Below are 15,027 nucleotides of genomic sequence, written 5' to 3' on the forward strand. Positions count from 1 at the left end.
TTATTAGCAATGTTCTTCTGACGTCTGATTTCTTTTTAAAAAATGCGTTTCTAAAGTGCATAAACTTTTGGGATTGACTGTATAGCCAATACATCGTTAAAAGAGATACTCGAAATTCCTATTTTTGACTTGCGATAATACTATTTTTAGCGCTGGTCAATTATATACTATTTTCCGTCCCGTTAAAGTCATGATTATTACTATTCCCAGATAATAAGCGTCATTGACGCATGAAATGTTTCATCAGCCGACGTCTCCACGTTCTAAACATCAGAATTAGTTTTCGAACACTTCTCCCGACCATAAATTTCTAACGTCCTAAGTAATCGCGCACGATCTGTGAGAGAAATCCGTGCAGGATTAAAATCATGATTCACCTGGCTACAACTTTTAGTTCACTATACCTGGCAGACTCTGTGAATGGGATCGGGTAAACGCGTTAGAATAATTAATTTTTCTTAGCCGTAGGTATTCGAAACTTGAAGCAACGCGGCGTTTGTTACATAAACTTGTTAGGCCGGAACTGGAACAAACTTGAAATCATCATTTCGCGGAAGTTGCATCTATTGTCCCGGCATTGTTTCAAACTGCGGAGCACGGAAGCTGGCCAATTCTAGTTCCGGCTTGAATTTGCGATGTCGCAACAATGACCAGATTGTATTCGGATACCGCGAACTGTTTGCCACACACGAAATTATTACAGAAATCGCGACTGCTCAGATTCGTTCAATAAATGACGCAAAAAGAATCACATGAGCCTCGAATCCATATCGAAAATTTGCATCGATGTATAAAATTGTATCACGGAGGGGTTCAGATATTTTAATACTTTCAGTAAATCTGAACTGTGATAAGCCTTACTAAGAATCTCACCCCCGCGAAGCATCCACCGTTCATAATAAATGTTTTCCGAATTTACGAGGTGATACGACGAGAGGTTCATCGAGGGACGAATCGAGCATCTCCACCCTTATTTTCGTTCATCCCATGCGACCCTTAAAAAAAAAAAAGAAAGAATGTAGGAAAATCTGAGACTCTGATCTCGGGGAACGAAAAGGGTGTATATAGAGGGTACGCGGGGTTGGAACGTCGGCACAGAAGAAGACGTAGGAAGCGTAAACGCGTCGCGGAGAAGAGAAAGGAGGCGGGAGACGCGTAGCTCACCTGGCATACCAGCCGGGGAGTATCGCGACACATTTTGATCGAATTCTTCTTGAGGTCGAGGAATGCCGGTATCTCCGGTAGATATTATTACATATTTAGGTGGAACGGCGAGGCGCGCTTCCCTCGGAGGTATAATACACTTAGACGTATTCTCTCCTTCTCGTCGGCGCGACGACGCAGATCCTCCTCGGGTACCGTGTCAGTGAGTCGACCGCGCGGAGGTGTCTGCGTGCGACGTCGGCGTCGGGGCGATAGGGGCTGGATATGTATCTAGCTTTACTCGCACACAGCTCTACGATCCCGCTCGCTGCTGCTGCTGCTGCTGCTGGTGCACCCGCTCCGCCGCGCCGGTCCGACTCGAAGGATCGCAGTTCTGCGCGATATCCTGCATATCTCGGCATACCGTCCTCGTCGTTTCCGACATTGTTCTCCGGTCCCGGCCCCAACCCCGGTTGTCCCGGCTCCAGCTACCGATCCGACCGGCGAATAATCCCACTCGTTCGACGTCGAACGAGCCCGGCTTCTCAACTGGATTCCACTCGATTCTGGTACCGTGCTTGCAGCACCCGAAACCCGCCACCGCCGGCGTCAGCCATAATAATTGAACGGTTTTTCGGGATCGGCCACTGCCCGAGCCAAACCGCCGAAATTTCTCGACACCGACCCCTCCCCCGTCGGCCTCACCCGGCGTTTTACAACGCTGTGCGTTCTATCGACAGAACGTTTGGAAGAATTGACGATAAATCAAACCATGAATTAATCAAAGGAAGAATTTAAATAAATAGTACAATGGCCGTCGTTTTTCTTTCTTCTGAGTATCGTTTCGCTCTCGAAATACTTTCGCTAAATAGTCATAACTCGTCGATCGTGTTACGTTGGAATTGTGGCTTGTCACCACGCGGAAAACAATAGTGCATCGACGCAATTTTATCGATGCATAATCGGCCGGGGCAAGTCGATACTCGAGTTGATAAATACCAACTACTTTCCTTTGGCACATTTCACAATGGACGCTCGTATGAAGTTCGTACGGCTATCATTATTAACCGCGTAATTGAATTGATCGACCGCACGATACCCCACGCGTTTTCAGTAATGTTCTCAAACGTAGTTTCCGTTAGTTAGATTCCCGTTTACGTGGACGAAACCTCGGGTATGTATTTGCAGTACTAACGATAGAAAACAGCTAGTTATTAACCGCTTCGTCTGTGGCATCGTACGGCAGATACCGTGCGATGAAATATCTCGTTAATTATTCACGATAGTGAAAAGTTTTTTATATAGAAGTTGTAGCCCCTGACGTCTTCTATAAGAAAGATTCTATGTATTTTTCTTCTAATTTCGATATTTAATGAGTTACATATGATTATGTNCCATTCCACCGTCGAAATGGAGAACTTTTGACAAAAAATTTCGTTTTTCCTCAATAACTTCTAAACCGTTGGAGATACGGGAAAATTGCATAGGACCTTTCTTGTAGAGGACGACGAGATCTACAATTTCTGTATAAAAAGTTTTCGCTAGCATTAATATTTAAAAAGTTATGGACGAAAAACGAAAAAACAGTTTTTTGCAAATTACTCGTTAACTGTTAATGCTAGCAAGAAAATTTTACATGCAAATTGTAGATCTCGTCGTCCTCTACAAGAAAGGTCCTGTGCAATTTTTTCGTATCTCGAACGGTTTAGGAGTTATTGAGGAAAAACGAAAATTTTGCAAAATTTGAAGGGGTACCTCTTGGAAAAATCTCGGAAAAATTGAAAAATTTTTTTTTGTCAAAATTTCAACAAATTCTTGAAATAAAAGTTGTAGATACTCCTATTACGTACAAAAAAAGATCGTATACAATTTTTTTCTCGAATACTTCAGGACTAATCGATTAATTATTTCGTTCATCGTCAATTCATTTTAACGAGTGGAGTTAAAAAGAAATTGCATAGGACCTTTCTGAAAACTGAAAATCTTATGTAAGAACTACTAATTTTTTAAATAAATATTCTAGTTCTCATTACAAAAAAAAATCCACAAACGTTAAAAAACTGTTTGAAAAATTCAAAACACGAATGTTCCCTTGACTCGAACCCTTTTTTAATTAATAGCAAATTCACTCTGAAGAAAATAAACAATGTTCCGCTGTGAAACAAGCGTGCGATCTTAAAAAGGAGATTTTCATATCAAACGTAATGTACGAGGAGACGTCGGACACGTCGGACGTCGACGAGGAGGATTTTTTGAACGCGTTGGCGTTGTTACATTCGACGGAAGACGACAGCGCCGAGAAACTTCGTAAAATGCTCGACGCGTCGATCGAGAGGAGGTACGGGTTTGACAAGACTCTGACGGCCAGGATGCCTAGGAGATTTTTGCAAAACGCGAAGCCCCGCGGCAAACCGTTCGCCACGGAGAAATCGGAAGCGTGTGGGAAGCGGGTGGTAGCTAGTAGGAGAATCGGGAACCAGCCGCTGTCCGGTAATAACGCGGCTGAAAGTAATTGGAAATCGATGAGAATAGTTAACGCGGACGTCGAGGACTATAGCGAGAAGGGAGAGATTCCTAGGATATCTATTCCCGACGAAGGATCAGGCGATGGACTACTCTGCAAGGTCTCACGGATGCTATCCTCAATACACGTCTAATCTATTAATTTAATTTTGTTTATCGCTCGATTGCTAATTGAAATTAACGTTCTAATCCATCCGCGTGCATCGTTGCAACTATTCTTTAACCCTTTGTACTCAAGCGACGCCCGGCACGAAAACTAATTGCAAACTGTAATATTTAACAGATTTTGTTGTATTTAATAAAAATGATTGAATTGTTATTTATTTTTATTATTTATTTATATTATATTATATAAATATATAGTTATATAAATATTAAATTTTATTATTTGTTCTTTTGGGTATAAAATAATTTGAAGTACCCCTAAAGTTTTTCTCTAATATATTCAAAATCGTCTCGAGTTGCTGGTTCGCCCGAGAGCAAAGGGTTAATTATTACATGTACATCGCTTGCTATTAGCAACAGAATACATTGAAATTTTAAATTAAACTTGAACGAACGACTTTACTTGACGGAATGAAAGATCTGTAACGGCGCAAAGCTGGGACCACTGATTCTGTTGGAATGCCAAGAGTGTCAAGAAGTCTACCATCCCCTGTGCCATCATCCCCCCGTCGTCGACATCGACGTGTACGATCCGAGGATCGTGTGGCGGTGTAAAAAATGCACGGACACCTCGCCGATAAACTCCAGTGAAAAGAAACCAAAACGATCGCGCGTCGATGTAAAAATTAAAGAAGCTACTGCGAGTTCAGAAGAGGCAGGAAAATCGAACGGGAATCTGTCGAACAATGAGATTAACGTTGAACAGATTTTAACTGGTAAATGTCGAACTATTATTTTTCTCATCAAAAAACGTATATCTAAATATTCGCGAATTTAGATGCACCCCAAAGACCTGGTTGCGCAGTCGAAGATGCTTTAGTCACTAAAGGTTCTTTTCATTTGAATCAGAAGACGACGTGGACCCAATCATCGAACCAGTTGAGAAAACGAGTAGGTTCGAAGCTCTCAGTTACTCGTTCCGTAATAAAATGACAAAGTTTTTAACGAAAAATCAAACAGTTTGTATAAAATACATAAACGGACTATTTACTTTTTAATTGTATTAACTATTAAGCGTGGGAGTTGAATTAAAGACACAGGGTTCGAGAGGCGACGGGGAAGAAGGATCGACATACCTACATGCACGGTACACTTTATTAGTTAATTACAATATTACATGTACAAGGGAAAACCTGTTTTTCTTTCACTCTGAATAAATTTCAAAACCACCCACGCAATCTCATACTTATACTCTCGCCGAAGATCATTCGAATCACAGTAAATCTACCCGTTCCTTAAGCCAATTACCTATGTTCCTCGTCGCGACTAGCGAGCGGAGAACCTGACGAACCTTCACACGAACGTAAAGCGATACGAAAAATAAAAGGAAACGCCGATGGCCACTCGACCCTCTATTTTGGTAATTCACCAGTTGCCTCTGTCGTCGTGCCGGTATGGCTCGTTCCGTTTGCTCATTCGTTCGCAGTATTAAGGTCAACGGAGTTCAATTACCTTCGGCGGGACAGGCCGAAGTTTTAATCGGACTTGATGCTCAATTATTTTCGTTTTAATTGATCATCCACGTGACCCGTCGGAAACACGTCGAACGTCCAACGAATTATTTGCTCCCCTCTCGATCTTCCGTCTAACATTGTTACTCGGTCGACTACCTGCTCCGTCATTACTGCGTTTCTCGTTTCATTTAATCCGCAAAACATGAACGAATTTGTTATTAGATTTATTCGGAGCAGAACGATCTCTGATAATTCAATGAAAATTCGGATCGTCACGAGAGTGGCTCGAACGAAAATAAGAAATATAAGTAAATCTCATAGTTTCCCTGGATTTTACTTCACTATCGATCCTTCGTTCATAATACATTTAGGCCATTTACCTAATAACTTTTAATAACTCCCTTAAATTAATACGAGAAAAGAACAGATCCAATTGTCTCACTTATGCTTGCTAACAATTAAGAGTAATACGGATTTCAGGCATTGTTTTAATCACAAAAATACTTAACTGCTCTAAACGTGAGCAAGTTCTGTGATAAAAGGTCTCGCTTACTTCAGACAAAAATTATTGCTTCCTATTTCGTTACGCTGCTAATATAAAACGCGAGAGTTTCCGAAATAGACGAAGCAGCATCACTGGATTATTACGTATTTCGTAGAATGCGACTAGTTGGTAGCTACTATACAAACGCAAGAATACTGTACACCGTAAGACTATTTGTGCCGATTATCACAGATCCGATCGAATCGAATGATCCGCGCTTTAAAGAAGATCGATCAGTAAATCAGAAAATACGTCAATAAATAAAATGCGAATTTCTCATATCAATCGTGAATTAAAATTCCGTCTCAAGTTCTACCCAATTTCTGTACACATCCAAATTTGCTGTATGTTTCTTCGAAATAAAACAGTGAATAAAAATTGCGATGTGAACAGAAATAGGGAGGTTCATCACATCCTGTACATACAATACTCTACTCAGTTTTTATGAATTGTAATTAGCGGACCGTTTAAACGAAATTTCTAAAGATGGAAAACCATCGAAACGATATGTTCTTTTTTTTATATTCGTTACTTTTTATTATTGCTAATCAAACTGTAACGACGGCATCTATCAAGCTTACACGGACGATACCTAAAATCTGCGTTCGTAACTAAGTATCGTTACTCTATTAAAAAACGTTCTACGTAGACCCTACGAATAAAGAAAACGATTTGAATTACGGTTCTCGTCCCGATTCGTCCGTCCCTTCGTAAGTCAATTATTCGAACAATTAACTCGGCACTGGCCGTTATTCCTACTTGTCCGAGACAAAGTTAATTAGCTACCCTGTGAAAATTCTCGCGCCGTAAACAAGTAATGACACGATGTGATAAGAGCGTGGCTAGTAATTTTCAAGTGCCACGAATTTATCCGGCCGTGTCGTTGATTGTACAGTAAAAAGCTCGTCTCGAAAATTACTAACGTGCGTGCATGCATGCTATAATTTAGAGATATTAAACGAATGAGATAATAATCGTATATATTTCTAAAATCTGTTCCTAACGTCGCCTATTCGCTCCGTAAGACTAGAACATTTCCCTTCGACTTATTATCGCCTGGTTTTATTCTGAAATCAATCTCTATTACCGTATTCGCTTCGCCTGATTCAACAATAAAAATTTGTTTCTCGCTATGCTGACAAACTATCGTCGCTACCTGCGTGTCTGTTAGTACGTATACGTGTGTACGTGTGCATTGGATATCCGCTATGAATTACGTATGTACACGTGTAAGAAAAGAGCAAGGTGCAAATGTGTCGTGGCATTGTTTCATCGTTTCGCTTAACAATATAATTAACACGATTAATCTAATCGTTATAATCGTAGCAACGGTGGTAACGTACAGCTCTGCTCCAGAGCCCCGTTTCCATCTACTTTACATAATAAACCTGCGACTCGAACGACGCCCCGTGGTCGCCGTCGGGGGAGGGACGTTCAGCCTAATTCGTGACAGTGTCATCGTGCCAAATGGCTGACATCAATTAAATAAAGATTCTGACACATGTCAAGGTTGCCGCGAGTTCCACCTCGTCGACGTGTATCGTCGCCTGTTCTGGCAACGACCACGTCGATGTTCACAGTCTCTGACACGAAGTCAGAGGAATCGTCGAACGAATAAAATAAATAAATTATAATCCCTTACGTTCCACTCGGAAACTGTATTGTCGATCTATCGTTTTTTTTTTTCAGGCAAAGTTTTATGCAACAGCTTTCGATTGTACGAAGCTTATTAAAACGAATGTGTTCGCGTAGGTATCTCGCGTTACATATGTAAATCGTGTTAGATTTCTTCGTCTATTGACCGCGAACGATCCCCTCGAATAGAAATCGAGTTTACATAATGCCGACGGTTATCGTGAACCCGAGCTTCACGTAAAATCAAATTACATACTTACTGAGGTGAACAAACGGCTGATAAAACGTGCTTACTTATTATGCGAATGTAGTACTTACGTTTTAATTTCGTACATTCGTATATGTATATAAGCTGTCTCAAGGGTAGAAGAGAGTTTCGAAGAATTGTTTGAGAGATTATTTTTAGCCTACGCCTACGGTTAGAACTTAAGGATCGTTTTGTACGTACAACGGTAGCAAATATTTAATTAATATCGTATAATTTCATCGATAAAATCAGCTTTGACACAGCGTGCGAGAATGAATCGATGATAATTGTCGTCTCCCAAACAAGACTAAAATCGTTTACCCTCTTTAAAACACTCTGTACAACTTTAAGGTAAATAAGCTATGCTCGTGACTGTCTTATAAAGACAAAAATACGTGTATACGTATAACAGTGTAGTGCAGCAATACAGTAGCTCGTTCAACGTTTGCGATATATTCAGATAAAATTGAAACTAAGGAAAGTCACCGTAACGATCGAAGCGATGGTTAAGCGAAACAAGTGATTCATTAAAGATATTTCATATTTATATTCCAATTTAAATCTGTTGTGTGTCATCGATGATTCGATGCCAATGCGATCGATGCACGCGTCGCATTTGCATCTTTAATATATCACTTGGCACGGGCTACGACGTCGTATCAATAAAATTAATTCGCAACGTTCTCCAAATACTTATACTTCGTCTGCGACAAATTACAAACGTTTAGTATTTTGTAACGATGGGAACCATACGCGATTTATGCCTGTTTCATTTTTCACACGTGCCCTATTTTAATTACTCTTTGTTTATTAACGTAAGATACGGTTGTGCAATCGTAGACGCATGCGAAAACGCATCGATGGTTAATAAATAAAACGTTAAAAAAATACGAGAAAAAAACGTTTGTTATATGAAAATATATATATATATATATATATATGTATTTCCTCATAATGTTAAATAAAATTTGCAAGGATAGAACGGTTGTCTATTTACCACCTCTCCCTTAGCGTTGAAATTCATCTGAGGAATCGAAGAAACTGATTTACGTTCAACTATAATAGTGCTTTATCACAAACATCCTTCTTTATTATTTTTTGTGGCGCTCTTTCTCTTTCTCTCTCTCTCTCTCTCTCTCTCTCGCTCGCTCTTTCTTTCCGCGAAACATTAATTAACAAGTATCTCGAAGAGGAAGATGAAGTCCCCGTTTATAAAATTTCTTACAAACAGTCATCTGAATTAACTTTGTTAATTTTCTCCGTAATATATTTGTTTCGTTTTTGGACGTAACGTTCGTGGTTTGGTCGGGAATATATATATGTATTAATACAAGATAATCATCGATTTCATTTTCCGTTTGCGTATCTACGTCTATCCTCGTGTCCCGATCACTTAACTGCCAATTGTTTAAAGACCCTACGGCTATTTAGATATTAAATCGTACGTAACACAACGTATTGCTATAAGATTAAATGATTATCGAGTAACTTACTCCTTGCTTCGTTCCTGTTACGTCGCATTTGTTCTCCTCGTTTCGCATAACGACTCTCGCGGTTGCTTAGGCGCGATAAAATATGCTAACGATATTACAGCTGTACCGAACGAAGAGGAGGATCGAAGTCACAATGATTCACTGTTACGCGGTCGACTCTGTATCTAACTGTAAAGGAATCTTAATCTTAATGGATTAAGACTCTCCTTACAGGAGCCCACCTTTTACGCTTGGAACAACCGGGACCCTTACTTTTATCCGTCGAACCCTAAGGATGATCCTTGTAACTTATCTGAAATGGAGATTGAAGAAAAACCCGAGGTGGTCCTCGAAAGAGCTTATCGAAAAAACGAACTCGTCAATTAAAAATGTGCGCATGCCAACGTAGGAAAAGTAAAGGGACATGACGAAGGAGACTCGACGAACCGTGGCTTTTACAAACAGAGGAAAACGATGAAGGGTGACTAAAAACAATGGAAAAAAAGTGGATGCAATGACGATCGAACGAGAGGATGAACGCACAAAAGAAATCACAATCAGGGTACAGGATTTCTAAGCAAAAAAGGGGCAGCTCACAGTACAAGACGACCACTGAGAGAAACGAGGAACCTCGCCCGTTACAGCGATGAAACAATACTTTTGCGATGACTTAAATTAAAACTAAGTACACATCTCGCGAACATACCTTCATCGAAAACGAAAGACGCGTTACAATCTAAATGCATCCTACATGCTAACAATGAGTCGAAGTTCGGAAACGTGGCGTCCTTGAAATGGATTAGAAAAAAAATCAAGTAAAACGACTAGAATTAATTATTGACTAGAGTTAATTTATAAAGGACTCCTATGGAAGCGGATTTAACATTTACGATTCGTCGCTTCCCGTTATTATTGGTAAACTGTGTGTATTCCCCCGAAATCGGCTGTACGAGTATAGAAATTAAATATGAATTATCGTTACTGTGGACAATGCATAATATTGTTTGTATGTAGGATACATATTCCTCCTGTATCGCTACAAAATTTTTACTAACTAAAAGGCCATTTGAAGTTTTCTTTTCTCATTGCCTGGGAAGATACCGGTGCCATACTTTGGAAGCGCTAGATTCTTTTTTTTGCATTTTTTTTTTTTACTTTTTCCCTTTTGATTTTTACCTTCGATCGTGCTGTTACTTGTTAAACGATTGGATAGCGTACTTATAAGAATAATCATCGTCGACAAAGAGAAACGCTAACGTAAAAGCTACTTTGCGAATTTGTCGAAGACTGATAAAACGAGTATCTCATTATTAAGTCATCGCGCCATTTCCGCACTCAAATCAATTGAAAACGTGCACCAAACTGCGTATCCACCAAAGAACAAATCTTCAAATAAAGGAAATCCATAGTAAACAATAATGTTCGTCTGAACGAATATACCTCGGGACAAATACTTTTTTTTTTAATAAACGTCAATTAAAACAGGGTACAATGCACCGTTTGCATTAGTCTCCTCTTAAGAGTATTTGATTTTTCCTGAAACTCTTTTGATTTCGTACGTCGCATACTTATTTCAGTTAGAATCGTTCGGTTCATTTGTCAGTGGATACTCAGTACGTGTTGTATACAACATGTCACTTTTTATACTTTGGCAATAGCACTTCCAGACAGTGGCAGTAGGCACTTTGATGACAACAATAAGATAATAATAAGTATAAAATATTACAAGTTAATCCACCTTTAAGGCGGGTAAACCGTTCCCGACAACCAGCTGCTCCATGGGAAAGTCTAGAATTACGGTTATATGAAAAGCCATATTTGCAGAGCCAAGCACATACTCGCATAAGGAAAACCAGCTAAATGCTGTTAGGAAAAAGATATTCGTAAGTCTCGTGGAGTTCCGACCATTTCCATCTATAACATCGAACTTAATCCTACGTACAATCATCAACTATGAATTACCCTGAATTTCGTGGATATTTATTTGAGAAGACAAAAAAAATTTCATAAATACACTCGACCATATGCATGTATATATAGATATATTATATCAGGAACGGCAGTGTCACCTATGCTTACAATTAATAAATGTTAAAATATAGAAATTCTCTTACCCAGATCGTGGCACAGTAACCTGTGCTTCAGGAAGAAAATGATAAGTCCAACGGTAGTAACGAGACTTGTTATAAAAAGCGCTTGCTTGTACCGAAGACTCCGTGCGTTTGGCGTTACGAGTCGGCACAATCTCACCTGGGTCAGCATATATGTTAACGAGCTAATCATAAAGGCTATGAAAATCTTCTCATGCACAGCTGCAAGATAATATTAGTTATTATAATCCAATCGTTGGTGAATCTCGATCGTTCCTCGAATGCTGTACTTACAATAATTTTCTCTGTTCGAAATGTACGTAACACCGCAGAGGGATGCTACTTCTGCGATACTCAGCCAGTAACATAAATTTAAAAGTCTACATCCCTTAATTCTGGAAGGTACGTCTTCGATTGTTTTGAGTATTTTATAATAATACGAATGATATACACTAGCGATGATTAAACGAGGGCCTAGGTGTAATGCTATGCATATTCGCCACAAATATCTTTGAGGGGATACGCCAGTGATGGCTGAAATTGATGGAAGTACGTTATAAACCTGGAACAAACGTACACGTCATGTTACATAACAGTCGGAATTGTATAACTATAGGACACTGAGATATAAGAACTTACTCTGCAGTGCGTTTCATGAATATCATCCTGCTGGAAGATATATGCCGTGACGAAGCAGATTAAAAGCGCAACCAGAGGTAAAGACACTGTTGCTAAACATAATTTCTTAAACGATATCGACACGTATACGGAACTTTTATTGTTTCCCACATTGTTCAACTCCATAATGAACGTATTCAATACTCCGGCATTTATGCGCAAAGTAAATGAATGGGAAATTGTATATAATACAAGGTCCCAAAGTTTAGTTTCTACATCAGGATTCTCCCTTCTCTCAGTCTGGTTCAGAGAAGTACCAGCACTTTCACTTTCATAATACACCTGAAACCAAATAGAGAACTATCTTGTAATGACAGAAAGACGAACTGTACACACTTAATATTCAACGATGTCACATGACAGTGACAGTTGCAGCTCTATTGTTATCAGTCTGTTTAACACATCTGGCGAATGTGCACGAGCAATTATCTTTGTTATTTATGTACTGAATTATACACTGTTTATTGGATGATCGGTAGGTATGGGGAGATCGTGAAATAGAGAGGGGCGATCTCGGGGAACGATTATGAACAGAAGAAATTCTTTATGATAGATGTATGTATGAGAAAAATGTTAAACATAGTCAGACAATTATACAGTTTCCGGGATTGATTTTGTAAGACAACCTACTTTTCTATTTATAGCAAACAAAAGGCACGCTGTCACGGATAACACGAAGTTCGTGACATTTGTGTCTGGAGGCGATTTATTACGAGACCCGATATATGTATACGAATGTAATGTATGTATGTACCTCTGCAGGAAATTCACGATTAAGTCACTGAACTTCGGTTGAAATATAAACGATTTGTCGTGGAACGTGCATTGATTCGTTGATAAATCGTTAAAGGAACATCGTTTCCCTGTTACTGTTGTGTTGTCCCGCCTGGCACGAAACCGATGTCGAAAGTTACTCCGCGGCTTGAGCGGTTATATCTACGCGCGGATCCATCGGATAATGCATTTAACAGATACGTCGTTAATTTGTTTAGCGGATGGGTTAAGGCCTTGCCCGAGTATCACGATTTCTCGTTCAAAATGCCGAATCGTAGATTATAGATAAGTATGCACTAGAACCAAACCCCGCATATGTATGTAAAGGATAAACAGCACGACTGCATTTAAACTTCTCGACCGTTACGTATTCGAATTTAATCACTGTTCGTTAACGTCGATGCTTCGTCAATAGTTATTAATTCGTTCATATTCATTTATGATCTTCATGCGGAAAATCGAGGAAATGATTACCTGGCTCTTTGTGTATATAAACGTGTCGTCTGCTATTCTGCGAATTTCTGTTTTTAGGAATGCCATCTATGATTCCTATGTATATATGTATACTCTGCGCAATTTTGTAATGGCGGCAACTTTGTACCCTTTTCCGTTCTGATCCGTTGAATAAATCGAGAACCATCGAAAACGCAGGGTTCGTATATAATTATATATTTTATAATTACTAGAAGTTACAACTTGAGAGGCTGGGTGACTGCAACTAAAGTCTCGTTCTTAAAATTATAAAACAATTTGTAACTTTATTACAAAATACAATTAGATTTATCTTAAGTAAGAATCGATTACGCTCGTACTCTTTCACGTACTTCGTCCTCGATTTCATATTCGATTTCCACTTTCGGTCGAGGTTTCTTAAGCACTTTGCGCTTCTTTACAATAGGTTTCTTATTCTTCTTACTCGTCGAAGGTACCGCGTCCTGTGATAATATCAATTTTAGGTTCAACGTAGTTGCAAGAATGAACAAGATTCTAATAGTTCTTACCTCGATATCGCTTATCTCAGATTCAAATCCATCAGATAATAGAATTTCTTCTTTGTTCCCTGAATCACTGTCTTCGTCCTGTTAAGAGAATGCAATTAAATGACGTAAAAGGATACAGCTATTATTAAAATTATAGAAATTACCATAGATAACTGTTCGACATCATCATCATCATCATCATCATCCTCTTCGTCGGTCTCTGCTTCTACGAAATGCGGCGTGTTTGCCTCCCTTTCGTCGGCTTCTAATTCCAGCTCTACTTCTCTCTCGATCTCTTCCTCCTTTTCCTCCTCCTCGGCTTCGCTCTCAGCCTCACTTTCACCTTCCACTTCGACAGCTTCCACAGCTTTGTCGAATACTTTTTGTGGGAAATTATAAATATCGTTGTACTGAAAATAATCTTCCATGAATAACTAAGAAAACCGTGTACGCGTAACATAATTAAAACGAAAATAAGTACCATTCCCTGTTTTAATCTTTCCATAAGCTGTTTCTCTATCGCAGTTTCTAATCTAGCAGCTACGAGAGCTTTTTCTTCTCTCCTCCTCTCTCTCCTCTCGATCTTCCTTTGTATTGGTACAATTTGTTTCTGCCTTCTCAATCTCAATTTTCTCATACGTATGAGGTACTGAGTAATCTTTATAAACCTCTGTTTGCATTTTGCTTTTATAAACCCCGGCCAGTATAACAAATTTTCATTGATTTGTTGTATCGCCTTTTCAAAATTCCTGGAGAGTTTCACCTTCTCCCACGCATTCTTTGGAAAATGTATTCTGAGAAATATAAATATGTTCGAACGAAACTATTCAATTGAATATTATTAAAAATGTGATTTATACCTTTCTGCTGTTCTCATGTACAAATAAATTATTCCATTTTCATCTCGAATAGTTGCATATTGACTATTTGCTAAAGGACACGATGCCCTACTGCAGAGACCAGTAAGATTATACTCGTTACGACAAAACCTTTGTGATTTGGTGCTGGAATATTACAATATGATTATAATTTCCTATTGCTATGCATATGTTAATGTCTGTAATATTTTCAAGTTTCACTTACTTTACTTTGAAGGAACAGAAAGATTTGTTGATAACACTCCAGACAACCTAGAGCAATTTAGATTTAAAGAACCTCAATATTCGTGACAATTAATAGAACACCCGATATACTCACGTCGTCGTGCTGCATTTTTAATTCATACGAGGCACAAGTTCGTTAGAGAAATCATTTATAAATATAGGAAATGAACTTTATAGAAGAAGATACACGTGTTTCATACTACAGGTTATGTGTATCAG

General features: G+C 39.0%; 3 protein-coding genes across 5 annotated transcripts in view; 1 reads left to right on the plus strand and 2 right to left on the minus strand.

The window, feature by feature from the left end:
• LOC108623167 (post-GPI attachment to proteins factor 2-like) overlaps positions 1 to 13,295 on the minus strand; it is an 18,402-nt gene extending 5,107 nt beyond the window's left edge. The window contains exons 1-5 of one of the 3 annotated variants that reach the window (XM_018021491.2): positions 13,200 to 13,295; positions 11,913 to 12,233; positions 11,568 to 11,835; positions 11,298 to 11,495; positions 7,505 to 11,046 (exon numbers count right to left, since the gene is read on the minus strand). In XM_018021491.2, the coding sequence (XP_017876980.2) occupies positions 10,913 to 11,046; positions 11,298 to 11,495; positions 11,568 to 11,835; positions 11,913 to 12,233; positions 13,200 to 13,265 (987 nt within the window). In that variant the 5' untranslated portion in view covers positions 13,266 to 13,295 and the 3' untranslated portion in view covers positions 7,505 to 10,912. Of the gene's footprint in view, positions 1 to 7,504; positions 11,047 to 11,297; positions 11,496 to 11,567; positions 11,836 to 11,912; positions 12,234 to 12,581; positions 12,653 to 13,199 lie in introns of those variants that run through there. The other 2 variants (XM_018021490.2, XR_003388924.1) reach the window with 2 other exon arrangements.
• On the plus strand, positions 3,348 to 4,764 carry LOC108623148 (integrator complex subunit 12). The gene is made up of 3 exons (XM_018021460.1): positions 3,348 to 3,767; positions 4,250 to 4,547; positions 4,610 to 4,764. The coding sequence occupies exons 1-3, from the start codon at positions 3,348 to 3,350 to the stop codon at positions 4,762 to 4,764; spliced, it is 873 nt and encodes a 290-aa protein (XP_017876949.1).
• A 159-nt stretch (positions 13,296 to 13,454) lies between the features above and the next one.
• Rbm13 (RNA-binding motif protein 13) lies at positions 13,455 to 15,027 on the minus strand. Its single transcript, XM_018021459.2, has 7 exons — positions 14,903 to 15,027; positions 14,789 to 14,835; positions 14,566 to 14,709; positions 14,187 to 14,499; positions 13,870 to 14,115; positions 13,727 to 13,804; positions 13,455 to 13,660 (listed from the first exon to the last, which is right to left on the minus strand). Exons 1-7 carry the CDS (start codon positions 14,915 to 14,917, stop codon positions 13,526 to 13,528), a joined length of 978 nt encoding a protein of 325 aa, XP_017876948.1. The 5' UTR covers positions 14,918 to 15,027; the 3' UTR covers positions 13,455 to 13,525.

The sequence above is a fragment of the Ceratina calcarata genome, unplaced genomic scaffold (genome assembly GCF_001652005.2).
Source record: "Ceratina calcarata isolate Rehan_Ccalc_2016 unplaced genomic scaffold, ASM165200v1 scaffold255, whole genome shotgun sequence".
Taxonomy (NCBI): Eukaryota; Metazoa; Arthropoda; class Insecta; order Hymenoptera; family Apidae; genus Ceratina; species Ceratina calcarata.

Bases quoted from the DNA above. Each gene is read 5' to 3' on its own strand.
- Rbm13 (XM_018021459.2), bottom strand. The intron at 14,500-14,565 runs GTATAAATCACA...TATATTTCTCAG, and splicing joins TACATGAGAACAGCAGAAAG to AATACATTTTCCAAAGAATG. The intron at 13,805-13,869 runs GTAATTTCTATA...TTCTCTTAACAG, and splicing joins ATGTCGAACAGTTATCTATG to GACGAAGACAGTGATTCAGG.
- LOC108623148 (XM_018021460.1), top strand. From the start codon at position 3,348: ATGTACGAGGAGACGTCGGACACGTCGGACGTCGACGAGGAGGATTTT. The intron at 3,768-4,249 runs GTCTCACGGATG...ACGGAATGAAAG, and splicing joins GCGATGGACTACTCTGCAAG to ATCTGTAACGGCGCAAAGCT. The intron at 4,548-4,609 runs GTAAATGTCGAA...TCGCGAATTTAG, and splicing joins CGTTGAACAGATTTTAACTG to ATGCACCCCAAAGACCTGGT.